Source organism: Notamacropus eugenii, chromosome 6, assembly GCF_028372415.1.
Source record: "Notamacropus eugenii isolate mMacEug1 chromosome 6, mMacEug1.pri_v2, whole genome shotgun sequence".
Taxonomy (NCBI): Eukaryota; Metazoa; Chordata; class Mammalia; order Diprotodontia; family Macropodidae; genus Notamacropus; species Notamacropus eugenii.
In genome coordinates, this window is record NC_092877.1 from 291,080,821 (window position 1) to 291,097,627 (window position 16,807).

Sequence of the window (16,807 nt, forward strand, 5' to 3'; positions counted from 1 at the left end):
GGAAAAAAAAATGGGTTATAGCACTCTCAATTATTCAGAGTACTCTATTCCCAACAATTCTAGATATATGGATGTTCTAGTTACCAGGGTTCACTAAAACATCGGGAAATGCACATATTATAGTAGAAGACATTATAGCTCACAGAATTTGCAAATTGGAAGAGACTTTAACAACTAAGAGTTGTTCCAAGGTCTTGCTTGACCCCCAACTATAATGACCCCGATGGCATCTGACTACTTGAAAGGATGAAGAATTCACTAATGGAAGACTAAATATTGGCATGAGACCAACAATTAACAAGAACCATAAGGGAAAGCTGAAAAAGACTTTGGGGGAGTTCTAGAAGGATGCTCCATTCTGGACTAACTGTTATAATGAACTTAAAAACTACCACCAACTAGTTCTAATTCCACCTTCTGCAACAACAGAGAGCAAATATCCTCCTTCTACATAATAGTCCCACATGAAGAACACTATCATAGACCCTTCTCTCTGCCACTCTTTTATCCAGACTAAACATCACTAATTGCTTCTATCACCCAAAGAAAACACAAAGGCATGGTTTCCAGACAAATAAAGTCAGCCACTTCTAAATATATTCTAGTTTCTCAGCATCCCTTTTAAAAATATGGCACCCACATTGGAAGACAATATTCCACATGTAATATAATTAGCACAGAATAGAGCAAAACTATCACTGTCGGAATAGGAGATTACACACGTGGAATATACCATATATACTGTCAGATAGTTGATTTGTTTTACAAAAATGTTTTTTTTAAATTTCCTTTAAAAAAAAAAGAGTGAGATGCTTCATTGGAGAGAGAAGGAGGCTTGTATATTTGGAAATGAAGATGATTTCAAAATAAGAAACAGGGATAAAAAAATTTAATGCAAAAAAGAGTGGGTATGTCAAAAATGGAAGTGGGAAAGGGAAGAGAGTGAGTATGTGAGCACATGGCCTGCTAAGAACAATGCAAAATGCTTTACAGACAGATTAAAAAAAGCAGAGAAAAATATATTCCAGATAGTATATAATTAGCACAGAGGAAAGCAGGCACTATTGTTTTACTAATATAAAGTAAGCTTAAGTTAGGATTTTTAATAACTGCATATTAGGCTTGTGGTCAGTTAAAATCATGATGGCTGCCTTCCATATGAACTACTGTTGGGTTTTCTCACCCTATACTGATTTATTTAAAACCTAAATACATGAACTTGAACTATAACAGGAGCAACTGAAATAATGCTGGTATCAGCTTAGCTCTACAACTTCAGAGATTCTTCTCAATTATGACTTGGTCATACAATGTGTTCTCTATTATCTTTTCAATTATGAGTCATCCACAGATTTGACTGACGTTCTCAGTCATAATATTTCAGTACGTGATACATCCCCTTTCTAGGTCCATAAGCTATAAAGCTTATGTAGGAACACTTTTATTTAATCAATACTTGTTGAATTGAATTCAATGATCTTTGTTATCTCTGCAGCACCTGACTATTACATGCACATAGGAGTACTTAATTAAATCATCCACTCAACACCATTTATCAATAAAAGTACTGAACAGGATAGGACCAAGGGTAGAAGAAACTTGCATCACACTAACAGAGACTACCCTTCGGGCTGATATTACTTGAAGTACCTATAATAAATGCTTTATGTATGGTTGTTCAACCAAGTTATAGAACCACTCAAATTCTAATTATCCAAACCACATTTCTCTATTTCATCCAAAATTACATCATAAAAGACCATGTCAAGTGACTTTGTAAAAGCAGGACACAACACATTTACAGTCAAGGTAATTGTTAGCTAACGTCTGAATATAATAGCCTATGACAAAGTGAATTTATTCATACAAATACTGAGTACCCACCATGTCTATAGGTACTATGGAGGATGTAAAGAGGAATGAGACTTTTTAAATAATTACTATAAAATATATAACACTAGAACTATCCTGAACGTAAATTCACCCCTTTTTATTATTGTGAGTACTGGAGAATATTGCAATCATTATTAGTAGTATTAATTAATTCTCTTTAAACAAAAGTACGGAGAATATACAGAACCTTTAACTAATTCTTTGAAATAATTGTTTTCTCCCAAGTAAATGCTTTATACAAACTTATTTCTCACCTGTCTCCCTCATAAAAGATTATAGAAAAGATATTGGGAGAGGGAGTGTCCATAAGCTTTTCAGTTCTTATTCAAGGCAGGGGGATAGCTAGGTGGTGTAGTGGATAGAGCACCAGTGCAGGAGTCAGGAGGACCTGAGTTCAAATCTCACCTCAGACACTTGACACTCACTAGCTGTGTGACCTTGGGCAAGTCACTTAACCCCAACTGCCTCATTCTGGGTCATCTCCAGTCATCCTGATGAATATCTGGTCACTGGATTCAGACGGCTCTGGAGAAGAAGTGAGTCTGGTGACCTGCACAGCCCTCCCTCACTCAAAACAAAATCAAGTGCAAGTCATGTCATCATTTCTCTGATGGCATGGTCTTCTTTGGCCACGAAGGACGAACACACACACATTCAAGGCACATGTATTTATTTACTCTGGTCAGTCAATAAACATTTATTAAGCACCTAATATGTTCCAAGCACTAGCTAAGTGCCAGGGATACAATGAGAAACAAGAAAACAGTACCCTTCTTCAAAAATCTCACCCCCTAATGGATGAGACAACAAGCATACAAATATGTATGAGCAAGCTATGTCCAGGATAAATAGGAAATAATTAAAAGAGGCAAGGCACCAGAATTAAGAGGAGTTCAGATAGACATGCTGCAGTATGTACTTTCTTCAAGTAATCTGGAAGGGATAGGACCTAGTAACATTACAAAAAGTCATTATAAATTTCAAATTAAGATGCTCGCTATTTTCACTTCCCAATAAGAATGAAGATATAATTAAATGTGGCTTGATGCACCTGATCAGCTTTTCTAGTTGCTGCAGCTGATCCCAAGTTTGAAATAAGCAGCATTCATTAACTGATCTAATGTTAACCATATCCAAACACTGTTAAACAAAATTTTACAAGATTTGCTGCCTTACTAGAGAATGACTTCATCTTTTCTTATATTAGCAACACTATTAATGGCCAATTGAGATGAGTTAAGAAATAAAAAAGCACAATCTATCTCAAAAGGACTGCAGACTTCAGGACAGAACGAGTAAACAGCAGGACAGAGTTTCTTTTCATCATCCTTCTATCCATCTCCTATGGTTCCTCTTCTTAGTCTGGCAAAAGTGTTCAGTTATTCTACAGTATTAACTTAGCAACTCCCTCAAAACATATGCTATGTTTATGTGTGTGATCCCTCGTTTCCCTCCCTCAATTAAAAAAAAAACCCTTTGTCTCATCACTTAATTATTCTGTTCTCTATGCAATAGTGAGTAATAATTAAAAAAGAGAAATTACCTGATGAAGTGGGATTAGTTTGGGAATTTGACCTATTCAGAAAGGAACGATCCTAACATAACGGGAGGGGTCAGCTTCTTCTTCTCCTCCACATTCCTTCTACCACATTTTGTTCATAGCATCGACTCAATTCTAGTTCTCTTATCTTTCCCCAGGTCCTTAAGTCTTCAACTAGGGGAATAAGACATGGAATGAAATGACTTCTAACATCATTTTCAGCTCTAACTCTACGATCTTTTGGCCCCATTCACAGGATTCCTCACCCAGCATACTCCTCTGCTAATCACTTTACAACCAACAAGAAAGACTCCAAATGAAAAGTCATCAGGGCCTGAACCAAGGCAGCAGAAGTATGAGAAGAAAGAAAGAAGGAAAGCCAAGGATTCTGAGCGCTGCCCACAAACCCAGAACTCTGAGCTAGATCTGCAGAGCAGAGCCCCTAGAGCTGATTCTGGACTCAAACTCCATCCAAGCCAGCACAAACAGCCTCCCACAGAAAAAATCACAGACTCAGTGCCTTGCCCAGTAAAGCAAAGCATGTGTTGGGAGGAGAGGAGGAGCGGGTGGGGGTGGTTACCCAGAGGGTTAGGATTACAGTCTCAGCTAGGCCAGTAATGACGATTTACTCGGAGCAGATGACTGCAGAATAAGCAAAAAAAGATAAAGCACTACATTATGAAGCATGGGATGCCCAAGGCACAGACCCATAAAAAGGAGAGCTCCAAAACACCTCCAAGTAAAGCCTCAAAAAAAAAAAAAAACAAAAACCAATACGCCTTTTCATACATATTTCACACATTTCATACAGCTAGGTGGTGCAGTAGATAGAGCACCAGTGCAGGAGTCAGGAGAACTTGAGTTCAAATCTCACCTCAAACATTTGACATGCACTAGCTGTATGACCTTGGGCAAGTCACTTAACCAATTGCCTCATCCTGGCTCATCTCCAGTCATCTTGATAACTATCTGGTCACTGGATTCAGATGGCTCTGGAGGAGAAGTGAGGCTGGTAACCTGCACAGCCCTCCCTCACTCAAAACAAAGTCAAGTGCAAGTCATGTCATTATTTCTCTGATGGCATGGTCTTCTTTGGCAACGAAGGATGAACACAATACTATCAACGCCCAATTTCAGGCACTCAAAGTCACTTTATAGTGTTTCAGATACAGGCCCAATCTTTCTATACTATTAGACTGTTTCAATATTGAACATCCTCCACAAATACACAATTAATAAAGAAGTAGGTGAAGCTTTGTGCAGGAACTGCAAGTACTAACAATACATTGCTACTGTTTACGAATAAGCATTTATTACACACGTACTATGTGTCAGGCACTACGCTAGGTGCTAGACATACATAGGAGAAAGTCACTGCCCTCAAGGAACTTACACACAAGGTTCCATGCACGTAGACGCATGCATGCAAACACACACAAACATGTACAAAGCAGATATGGGGAGAGGGGGGAGAACCACAAGCAGCTGCGTGCCCAGGAAAGATAAATTCCAAGCATGGGACACATACTGTCACCTCTGAGGAACAGCAAAGCCAGTTTGGCCAATCTGGAGTACATTAAGGGAAGTAATACATAATAAGACTTGAAAGGTAGTTTTGTTATGAAGACCTTTAAATAACAAATAGAGGAGTTTATACTTTATCCTAGAGGTAACAGGAAATTTGTGGACTTGGGGGAATGGGAGGGGTAGAGGGGAAAAGGAGACAGGAAGGAAGGAAGGAAGGAAGGAAGGAAGGAAGGAAGGAAGGAAGGAAGGAAGGAAGGAAGGAAGGGAGGGAGGGAGGGAGGGAGGGAGGGAGGGAGGAAGGAAGGGAGGGAGGGAGGGAGGAAGGAAGGAAGGGAGGGAGGAAGGGAGGAAGGAAGGGAGGGAGGGAGGGAGGAAGGGAGGGAGGGAGAGAGGGAGGAAGGGAGAAAGGGAGGAAGGAAGGGAGAGAGGAAGGGAGGGAGAGAGGGAGGAAGGGAGGGAGGGAGGAAGGAAGGGAGGGAGGGAGGAAGGGAGGGAGGGAGGGACGAAGGGATACAGAGAGGTTCAGACAGAGAAGGAGAATGAATGAACATAGTCAGATTTTCATTTTAGAAAAATTACTTTGGCAGTTATGTGCAAAGTGGACTGAAGAGCACAGGGACGGAATTGTGGAGTCCAAGTTAAGAGAGATGAGGTTTTGATGAATGAGTGGTGGCAGTGTGAGGATGTATGCAAGAGATATTGTGATCAGAAAGGTTCATCAACTAACTGAATGTGGGAACTGGGGAAGGTGAGTAACATCTAGGAGTGGAGGATGACATAGAGATTAAGAACGTAGATGAGTAGAAGGACGTTAGTCTCTTGAAGAGAAATAGGGAAGTTTGAAAGATGGGTGGATTTGGAGGGGAAACAGCAGCATCTGTATAGCACTTCAAAGTTTGCAAAGCATTTTCCATGTTACCTCCTTTCATCCTCACAACAACTCTATGAGGTATGTGCTGTTATTATCCAGACTACTTTTTGTAAACACCTGTAATTTTAGAAAACAGAAAATTTCTTCACATCACATGCCCTGAAATAAGAAAAAAGATTCTCCAAGCAATTAAATGAATAGAGATTTTAAAATATATTTAGATTCATGGACTCCAAGGGCATTTCTTAATTTCTAAAAAGGCAACAACCTTAGGTCAAGATAGAGTAATAATAACATCCATGTCACGAGGTTCAACCCCCAGCATGAGTCCATTAGATTTACCCTGTGCATGGGTCACAGATGGCACCCTTAGCCCTGACCATCTGTTTTTTTAATATTGTGCAATTTGTCACCAGCAGGTCAATCCGCACAAATATGTTCAGCGCCATCACTCCTATCGATGGTGGGTCAGTGGCATCCTCATTACTGCCCACTGTTCTACATCAGTCAGCCAACTAGCAATAAAAAAGACGCCATTCACTTGATGCAGACCATGTTTTCATCTAAATGAAGAAAGTTAAAGTGAAGACCTTTTGCTTCCATGAGCTAACTACAAAGACTGGACACAAATGGACTTAAGTGCTGCGATCAAATTAAACAAGAAAATCATATATTTAATGATATGTTTCATTATTATTTGCTACATGGCAACTATGTAAAAATAAATGGTTGAACAGATCACATAATGTCATAATTATTATTACTTTTACATAGTTAAGCGAAACTGTTTTTCCCCTTGATCCTCATCCCCTGCCAATTTGCTATTTTTCATTATCTATGTGGTCTTCAAATATCAAAGAAAATCAAAGAACCTGAGTTCAAATCCAGCTTCAGACACTTGACACTTACCAGCTGTGTGACCTTGGCAAGTCACTTAACCCCAATTGACTTGCCTTTTCCCATCCAAAAAATGAGAAAAAAAAATTCAAAGAATCCCAAAAATCTAGTCCTAATTTCAAAACTAATATACTTCGATGCAAGATAATATAGCACAAGAGAAAATGCCTTTGTCAAATCTCATGTTCAAATTTTTGGTTTAAAAAATTAAGCTAGACCTGGCCCATAGTCTGGCTGGATGATAAAAGAGTAATGGGAAGGATTACACCACCTGCTCTCGGCCCTGTTTTTATACCCTGAGGTCACTCAAGTTAGTGCCCATTTAACTGTGTACAAGGAGAAACTGTGTAAAGAGCTCTCTTCCAGCTGCACATGTGCACCTTATGGGGGGCACTACTCTCCCCTTCAAAGGCCTTGGGTAAGCCAGAGGGCTATCCTCTTAGACCCAGGCCCTACTATATTATGCTATAGCTATAATGCTGTGAAAAAGAATAATTAGATTGCATCAAAATAAAATGCAACCATAATTTATCACAGATAAGAAAATTCAGGCTCTGAAAACACTGTGATTTTCTTAAGACCACACAGCTAAGAAGTGAATGCCAAGATTAAAACATAAATCTACTGTCTCTTGGTCCAGTGATATTTTTAATTTCATAAAGCTTCCCCTACCAAAAGAATGGATTGTCTATTCAGAAAGTATTGTTTTTTAATTCTATGTGCCCCTATTATTATATCATCAAAAACTGTTTTAGAATTTTGAATTCATTGATGAAATATCTGGCTTTATTACAGAAAGAGGCTGTGCAGCAGATCAGGCACTGGGCCTAAAGTCAGGAAGACCCAAGTTCAAATTTGACCTCAGACACTTAGTAGCTTTGGGACCCTGCATAAGTCACTTTAACCTCATTTGCCTCAGCTTCCTCACCTATAAAATGAGCTGGAGAAGGAAATGGCAAATCACTCCAATACTGCAGTTTGCCAAGAAAACCCCAAATGGGGATATGAAAAGTCAGACACAAATGACTGAATAAAAACAAAATATATGTAAACAAAATAATGGAACACCACAAAACCCAATGACCATGACACCCAGAAAGAACTACATTGCTGCTGTGTGTTTTACAAAGCACATAATTTTAAGAAAAGAGCTTTTTTTGGATATCATCCTAGAAAGAGAAAGCTGTGAAGCAATAACTTATAAATCAGTCTTGCAGTGAGCAGTTAGCACCAGTTTTCTGAAGTAAATTTTAAAGCTTAAATTTTCTTCCAAAAGACTTCTATAATGTTATGTTAATATAGCTTTTGGCACTTAATTCAACTGAAATCTGTCAAAAATATTATCTGAAATCATATAGGTATATCTATGTCGCTGGTTTAGATCACAAATTATGTAATATCCATAAAGTGTTTAGCACAGTGCCTGCCTGTCCCTTCCCCACATGGAAGGAACTTTATTATAACAGCACTTAGTCCAACTCCTTCATTTTACAGATTGGGCAGCTGAAGCCCAGAAAGTTTAAGGGACTGGCCCAAGTTTGCAAGGATAGTAAGCAGCAGACACAGAATGTGATCGTGGGTCCTCAAACTCCAAATCCAATGCCCTTTCCACAATACCATGATGTTTCTTGGGAGGTACAGACATACCTTACACATAATCATATTCACAACGTATTCCTAGCCCATGAGGGCAGGGACTGGCTCATCCATGCTAAATACTAGCAGAGTGGAATTTACTAAATATCTGTTCTAAGTTTTAAGAGAAGGCTACCATCCTTATAACCTACTCTGTACTCTCCAACTGCCTCTTCCCCATCAAGGCACACTTTCAATTTTTTCTAGATTAAATTCTAGATTAAAGCCTAATCAATACTCTCAAAAAGCATTCAATTTGTCCAAGAGTACAAGAAAAGTAAGCAAACCTCAATGTTAACTAAAAGATGATTTATTCATACGTTTAGGTCACAATTGAAACTACATCTGAACTTCTTTCAGGTTTTACATGTGATAACTAAAAAGTACAAAAATAAATCCGGATGATTGTATTAGGCCCGAAACCCTTCTATGAAAATAAAAGCCTGATAACAAAATGGTTCTCTTACTCTCAAATATACACTTTATGACAAGGATAACATAACCATGATCTTGGCATGGTTGCCTTGTCTTTGTCATGTGCTTACAGGGTTACCAAGTACTTTTGCCAATCAGCCCCCTTTCCTGACCCTGCCACAACTAATTACTCCTTGTTTACCAGTGACATCACCAATTCTTCCTAATTATGCTTCTTAAAGTAAAAAGTAGGAGCTGATCTCTAAGCTGCAGAGTTCTATAATTCTATTCCCTCTAACTGACTCCCCTTTTCTATAAAACTCCTCTTGAATACCACGGCTTTCTGCCAACATATACAAAAAAGTGAATTCAAATTTATTAAGTGTTGACCATATGCAAGGCATTGCATCAGATAATTGTGATAGAGAAAGAAAAATGAAAAACTAACTCCTACCAGAGATGAGGTAAAGGAAGGCCAAGTTCAGGGAAAAGCTTGGAGACCAAGTATAAGAAGACCCAAATACAATTCAATTCCTCCAGAAATCAGGTTAAAAAAAAAAAAAGTGCAAAAGAAAAGCATGTTCAATGTATTCATATTCTGAGGTGGGGGAATGGGGAAGGAGGTGTGGCTTCCAAATGTTCTTAACTTAATGCTCAGTGTCCAAATTATTTTAGGCACATATTCACCTGTATATCTTGTATGTCGCCAATGTTAGAGGTAGAAGGAATCTTTGAAATCATTTTACATTTTACAAACAAGGAAACTGAGCAACAGAGAATGGATAGCTTGCCCAAAGGCATATCGGTTCATATTTTAATTGTATTACAGGACACTATTTTAAACAGTTTATTTTTAATAAATGTTATACAGAACACATTTACATAAAAATTATCAAGACTGATTTATATTTATAAGTTAGTGTTTTAATATTACTCCCATATTTTACATGCAACAGAAAAGTTCATAAGTTTAAAAGAAAACCTTATTGACATACATTTTGTAAAACTTTATTACTCAACATGTATGCCAAAATTTTCAAAGCACCATAAAGTCACCCAAAACCCAGAAATGGGTAACTTGAGGCAAGAAATTAATTTACTTGCCCATGACCCATGCGAGAAGAAAATAATAACTTGGAATCAAAATAACGTTCAAAACATAAGTGCACACTCCCTCAAACTCTTTAGTTTCACTTTCGGTGATAAATTAACATGCCATTTTTCTGTTTCTAAAGCATGATATTTTTAAAATTCCTCTCTTTAAAAAAAATTACAAGATATAAAGAGAAGACAAAGATACTTAAATATAATTTCGTTTATCTCTCATACCTGCTGTTCATCCTCCATGACGTTACTGGCAAATTCAAAGACTAGATCGTTCTGTTGTACAACAGCAGCCATAATAAAGCATTCCCTTTAATGCTTCATCAGAAAAATTTCAGGTTCAAGTATCAGATGGAAGATTTCCGGTACTCAATTTGTCGTACAAGTCACAGGTGTCAAAAACATATGAATTTTCTGAGTTTTCCAGTGTTTTAATTTCAACAAAGGAAACCTTCCATTGGCTTATTTTTCTTCATTTATATGTCTTCCCCTGAAAAAAAAAAAGTCATTAGGTTATCTTTCACTCTTAACACAGCAAATATATATATATATAAGTTAAATCAATGCTAGGGGCACCTAGTAATTAAAAGGATCAAACATAATGAGGGACTTGGACTAGTTAGTCTCTGAGATGCTTTCCAGCTATAATGCTATGATCAAGTCAATCATATAGTATTTTCTTGTGGAGCTTGGCTCAACTTTTATTAGTTTGATTTTCATAAACATTTTTCAAAAATTTCATAGTATCTGGAATATTTTAATTTTTAAATATTTATGATTAGCAAATATATAATTACTATAAAGGCACCATCATAGACAAAAATCAATTTATGCCTCCTACCTGATTTTTACCAACCAGGTCAATGACCTATTGAGAAGTTGTATAAGTATAATAGTCATTTTCCCCTTAGCAGAACATCCCTGTCATCCTGCTTTATAGGTATAATAATTTTTATGTCATGTTTTCTGGTTCCATTCTAGATCTTTAAGCCGTCTTTACCTTATTTCTGTAAATAAGCAGAAGACAAAAAGAACTTCAGGGCCTTAAAAGAAATCTTCTGAGATACAAAATGGTTTAAAAACGAGCTACTCTGTTTTTCTGATCTTCGATGTGTTTTTTTTTTTTAAATGTACTGAAATGTACCCTTATCTCCAGCACAGGCTTGCAAGCAACAGGAAGGAAACAGCACTGACCACGTCATGGCAAATTAGAACATGCAAAGACCTGCACATTATAATAAGAAAAGAGCAGAAAGGCAACTCAAGAACTAAAACAATTCACAGAAAATAGGTATATGTTTATAGAATCTAGCTTTGTATTTATAAGGGGAAAAAAGATTTTTTAAAATAAATCCTAAAGTATTGTTGGTCATAAAACATGACATGAAATAAGTAATATGAAAACTGAAATGCATTAACATTTAATGTTTTTATATGATATTTTAGATATTACTGATATTTAAAAAAAAAAAAAAAGGTTGGGTTAGCTATCAGCCAAGGGATAGAAAAGATGGTCTTTAATTGTTTTTAAAGTTGGCAGAGAGCTAGAAACACAAGTTGATGGGATGAATCAGTCACCCTAAAAACTTTGGAAAAAAAGCTATCTAGGCTGTGCCGAGTCATATACCCTGTTTCTAACTTAAGTAAAGGTCATTTCATCTACTTTCTGGACATCAGAGATCATCAGCACAGACATGGAATTCCCCAACTGGCAATTAAAACAAAATAAGAGATGGGAAAAAATTCACTCCAATACTACTATTTCCTACACTGGGTTGTGATACAAAAGATTTCTGATATTTCCAACACTTAAAAGTTCTTATAAAATTCTAGGCAAGTTAAAGGGGGGGGGGGGGGGGGGGAGCATAACTCTGGGGAATTATTCTTTCAAAATACGTATGTAATTATAGGGGATCCAAGAGAACAGTGTGACATGGAATTTTACATGGCACACATATATAACATAAAAACAAACAAGTTACTTTAAAAATTAGGTGACAGATAAGTAAATCTTTTACAACTTTAAGAAAAACAAACACCAATTAAAAGTAATATGTTGCTGGGTACTAGCAATAGAGATGAAAGATAGAATAGTCCCTATACTAATGGGCTTACAGTGAAGTTAGTGGAAAAGCTATGTGCACAGGGGACAAGCTCTATGTTCACAAGCACGTTGTCTTCAGAACAGAGGGCACAGGAACGACCTGCATCAAATGTGCAGAGGCAGGAGAAGAAGCAGAACAAAATGGGGGAATAGCTAACTGTGATACGAGTAGAGAAAGTAAACAAAGCCTAGTAAAGAATAACTTCACTAACAAAAAACAAAATAAATCCACAGAAAAGATTAATATTTTTGTACATAACTAACAAAAATTTTATAGAGAAATTCCACTCGAAATATCCACAAAAAAAGGACTAAACTATCTGGAAGTCAATAAGACCCATTCAGGATTAAATAAATAAAAGTATAAAACTCTCTTATAAAAAAATTTTTGAGACTGGGTCTGTCTTACCCAGGCAGTGACCACTCATAGGTCCAATATCTCAGTATACAAACTGGCACAGGAGCTGACCTGCTCCATTTTTGACTCACACAAGTTCATCCTTCCTCAGGCAGCCTGGTAGCTCCAACCCTATATCCATAGTCACCTTCAGCTCAGAAATCAGGAACTCAAATTATGGATGATGTCCTAAAAGTCAAATCTGTGGCCTTTTACCACTCCTCATTCTTCTTGTCCTCTGCAATATTTTACACTGTTGACTCTCTGTTCCCCAGGTTTTCAGAAAAATGCCCTCTCTTGGTTTTCATTCTATCTGGGTGACAATTTACTCCTCAGTCTTCTTTGCTGGCTCATCATCATTACTTCAACCTCTTTTTATGGGTATGCTGAAATCCTCTGTCCTGGCCCAGTTCTCCCACTCTCTCAACACTGCCTTAACTTGCCCTTCATCAGCTCATGTGTATTTATCATTTCTATTGTATTAACTCTCAGGTTTATATGCACAGTCCAACAAATTTCCAGTTCTGAATAACCAACAGTTTATTGGACATTTTGCACCGGAAGTATCATACCATCGGCATCTCAAAAATCAATGTCCAAAATAAAATTCATTCTCATTCTCCAAAACCCACTCCTCTTCTAAACATTGCTATTTCTGGGAAGAGTACCTCCATACTTCCAGTCACACAAATTTGTGTCTCAGTCATCCTAAACTCCTAATTCTTCTGAACACATATACCCATCAGCTGTCAAATGCTGTTGATCCTATCTCAAACACATCCTCTCCCCACCATTCTCAATGGCAACACCTAGGTTAGGCCTTTGTCACTTCAACTGGACTATTTTTAAAACTTTAATTTTATTTCATTTTGTATTTAACAAATATCAAATAAGTATTCCTCTATAGAACGGAGAGCAGAAAACTATTTCATGAACAGACACAAATCTGAACCATGTACAATATTCTTCTCCTTCTAAGTATCTATCAAATTCAGCATACCAAGTACATATCAAATTTCAAAGTTGTCTTGCTTGTCTGTGCTTCCTCCGACTTCTGTTCTCTTCTAAGCATTTTCACCTGGACTATTACAATTGCCTCCTAGGTGGGTGGAGCCTACCTAGATATCTTGAGTAAAAGCAGCAACCCAGCCAGGCGCTCCCAACATTCCCCTCCAAACTTATAACACAGCAAATCAAATTCTGGAGCAGCCAAACTAACAACAGGTCAGAGTGAGACATTTTTCCAGTCCAAGACAACTTAAGGAGGTTGGAAGGAAAAGTCAGTGAGACTGGAATGGAAGCTGGTCCAGAGCCACATGGTGGCAACACCACCTGTGCAGCAGCTTTGGGAACTCTCAGCTGAGAGATGGCAAGGGGATGGGACAACTGGTGAGAAAGAGATTATAGGGACCCTGGTGCTACCACTGGGCACAAGACTGGGGGGCTGTTTGATAACTCCATTGCCCATACCCAGTTGCTGGTTTCAGTTCCAGGGCAGAGAGGAAAGCCTGTGGTAGAAAGGGAGCAGACACTCTTCCTGGGTAAAGACCAGAAAGCAGACACCATTCCTCTTCCCAGATCATACTATCTTAGAAGCACCGAAAACTTCCAAACCTCTAGAACAAGTTTTGAAAAAAAAGTAGCCAAGATCACACAAGATTTAGAAACTACTACAATAAAAAAGTAGAGGAACTACTTTTATTTTATTTATTTAATTATAATATTACAGAAGGCAAAGGAGCTAAAATTACAACCAAGAATAATTTACCCAGCAAAATTAAGTGTAGTCCTTCAAAAGAAAAAAAAAGATATTTAATGAAATAGAGGACTTTCAAGCATTCCTGATGAAAACAACAGAGATCAACAGAAAAATCTGACGTTCAAACACAGGACTCAAGAAAAGCATAAAAAGGGAACTGAGCCAAATTTATAAAAATAATAAATGGTCAAAGGATGTGAACAGGAAGTTTTCAGAGGAAGAAACAAAAATTAACAGTTAGATGAAAAAATGCTCTAAATTGTAAATAATTAGGGCAATGGAAATTAAAACACTGGCATACTATCTCACATCAGATTAGCTGACAGAAAAAGAATATGACAACTACTGGAGGAAATGTAGAAAAATAGGGACACTAATGCAGTGTTGGTGGAGTTGTGAACTGGTCCAAACACTCTGGAGAACAATTTGAAACTATACCTAAAGGGTTTTCAAGCTGTGCATACCCTTTGACTATCAATAAAACTACTAAGTCTGCATTCCAAAGACATCAAAGAAAAAAGAAAAGGACCTACATATACCAAAATATTTATAGCAGCTCTTTTTGTAGTAGCAAAGAATTGGAAATTGAGGAGATGCCTATCAATTGGCGAATGAATACCAAGTTGTGGTATATGACTGTGATGGAATATTATTGTGCTAGAAGAAATGATGAGGAGGGTGGTTTCAGAAAAACCTGGGAAGACTTATATGAACTGATGCAAAGCAGAGTGAGTACAATCCGAAGAACACTGTACACAGTAACAGCAACATTGTAACAATGATCAACAGTGAAAGACTCAGCTACTCTGATCGATCACAGTGGTCCAAAGCAATTCCAAAGGATGATGAAAAATGCTATCCACCACCAGAGAGAAATGGTAAAGTGTGAGTATAGAGTGAAAGCATGTTTTCTTTCATTTTATTTGCTGCCTTTTGGGGGGGTAGGGATGGAGGAGGGGAAGGCAACATGGCTAATTGGAAATGTTATTCATGACTTCATGTATAATAGATATCATATACTGCTTAACTCTTAATGCATGGGGGAGGGGCTAAAAAAAGGAATATGGAACTCCAAATTTTTAAAAAATGAATGTTAAAAAAAACCAATCACCTCCTAATTCATCTCCACTTCAAGTCTCTCATATGATAATATAGTTCTCACATTGTAATTCAGCTGCCAAAGTGATTTTCCTCATAAGACATGTCCTGCCATGCAAATCTCTTACTCAACAAACCAATGGCTCCCTGTCAGATCAAATATAAATGTTTCTGTTTCATCTCTTGCCTCTATGACTTTCCACTGACTGTCCTTCTCCACCCCCACCCCCCAGCTCCTAAAGCTTCCCTATCAACATAAACCAGAGTCTGTCTTGTATATGTTCTGTATATGCCTACACAGGTATAGGTTACATCTCAAAATAGATAGTAAAACACTTCAAAAGTCAGTACTGTTTTACTTTTGTCTTTATATCACAGGGTATAACTAGTAAGGTGCCTGCCTACAGCAGGCAATTCAGTGTCTCTTGAATGATTGCCAAAACTCAAAATACACAATAGAAACAACCAGGAAAACATTTACTGCATAAAGCAATGTAGACTCACAATTTAGAAGTCAACCACTATGTTTCATAAGACTCAAAGGAGAGAAAAGAGCAGATGAGAGGGTTCTTTTATTAGCCATATACAGCAAACTTTTTTGCATAGCTTTATAAAGTCATAGATATAGGAGCTAGGAGCTTTCCCATGGCACAACATTTCACCTAGGTCAGAGCTGTGGTCCTAAACCTTAAGGTGACTTGGAGCAGGGAAACTTCCCAAACAAAACAAAAATAATTAAGTCACTACTAGGTCACTGTAAAGAATGTGACTAATATCTTAATCCAGTTAGAAATCAGAAGTGTGGAGGATGTATGACAGGAAACTGTCACTAGGAACAGTTATGATCACATCCCCCCAGCCCCAACCCAGGAAGCTCCCTGCTTCCAGTTGCTGGGCTACCATCTCAAGAAAAAGAGATGGGGGTCTAATTCATAAAGGAAGTAATAATCCTGCTTCTGTGGCAGAAGTAAAGCAAATGGGCTACCTGAAACTTAGTAACCAAATGTCACAGGCACAGCTAGCTCAGCGAAAGGGCCCTATTATGCCCTTAACCCACAAAGAGGGGGTCAAACACACCAAACACCCAAAAAGGCTCTATATTAGAAGGTGCTTGAGTCTTGACCCCCACACTAAATCTGAGTTACACTTCCCTTTTTTCACTAGTTCCACTCTACCACAAGACTCCCTTAATTCTGGCAGAGAGCAGATGGCAGTAACTGCCATGAAATAATGGCCAGGCTGAATTAACCCTTTGAACGAACCCAGAATCAGGACTTGTCCAAGATACTGCTTCCAGAGAACTAAAACTTAAAAGCTTTCAGTGACAAGTATCAATACCTTAAACACAACTGTCCTACTAAAAAATAACCTTTTTTTATTTTTAACATTATCAGATACATTTCTCAGAAAACTAAATTAGAAGAATTTGTTACTGTTATTGTTCAGTTGTTTTTAGTCATGTTTGACTCTTTGTGACTCCATTAGGGTTTGGTTTTTTTTTTCCCCAGCAGATAGTCAAGTGGCTTGGCATTATCTTTTCCAATTCATTTTACAGATGAGGAAACTGA

At 37.6% G+C, this 16,807-nt stretch overlaps 1 protein-coding gene across 14 annotated transcripts in view; it reads right to left on the reverse strand.

Moving 5' to 3' along the window:
- ELF1 (E74 like ETS transcription factor 1) overlaps positions 1–16,807 on the reverse strand; it is a 127,105-nt gene that overhangs the window by 39,477 nt on the left and 70,821 nt on the right. For 9 of the 14 annotated variants that reach the window (XM_072617095.1, XM_072617086.1, XM_072617097.1 and 6 more), the window contains one exon: positions 10,107–10,371. In XM_072617095.1, the coding sequence (XP_072473196.1) occupies positions 10,107–10,178 (72 nt within the window). In that variant the 5' untranslated portion in view covers positions 10,179–10,371. Of the gene's footprint in view, positions 1–10,106; positions 10,372–10,722; positions 11,017–16,807 lie in introns of those variants that run through there. The other 5 variants (XM_072617094.1, XM_072617087.1, XM_072617092.1 and 2 more) reach the window with 2 other exon arrangements.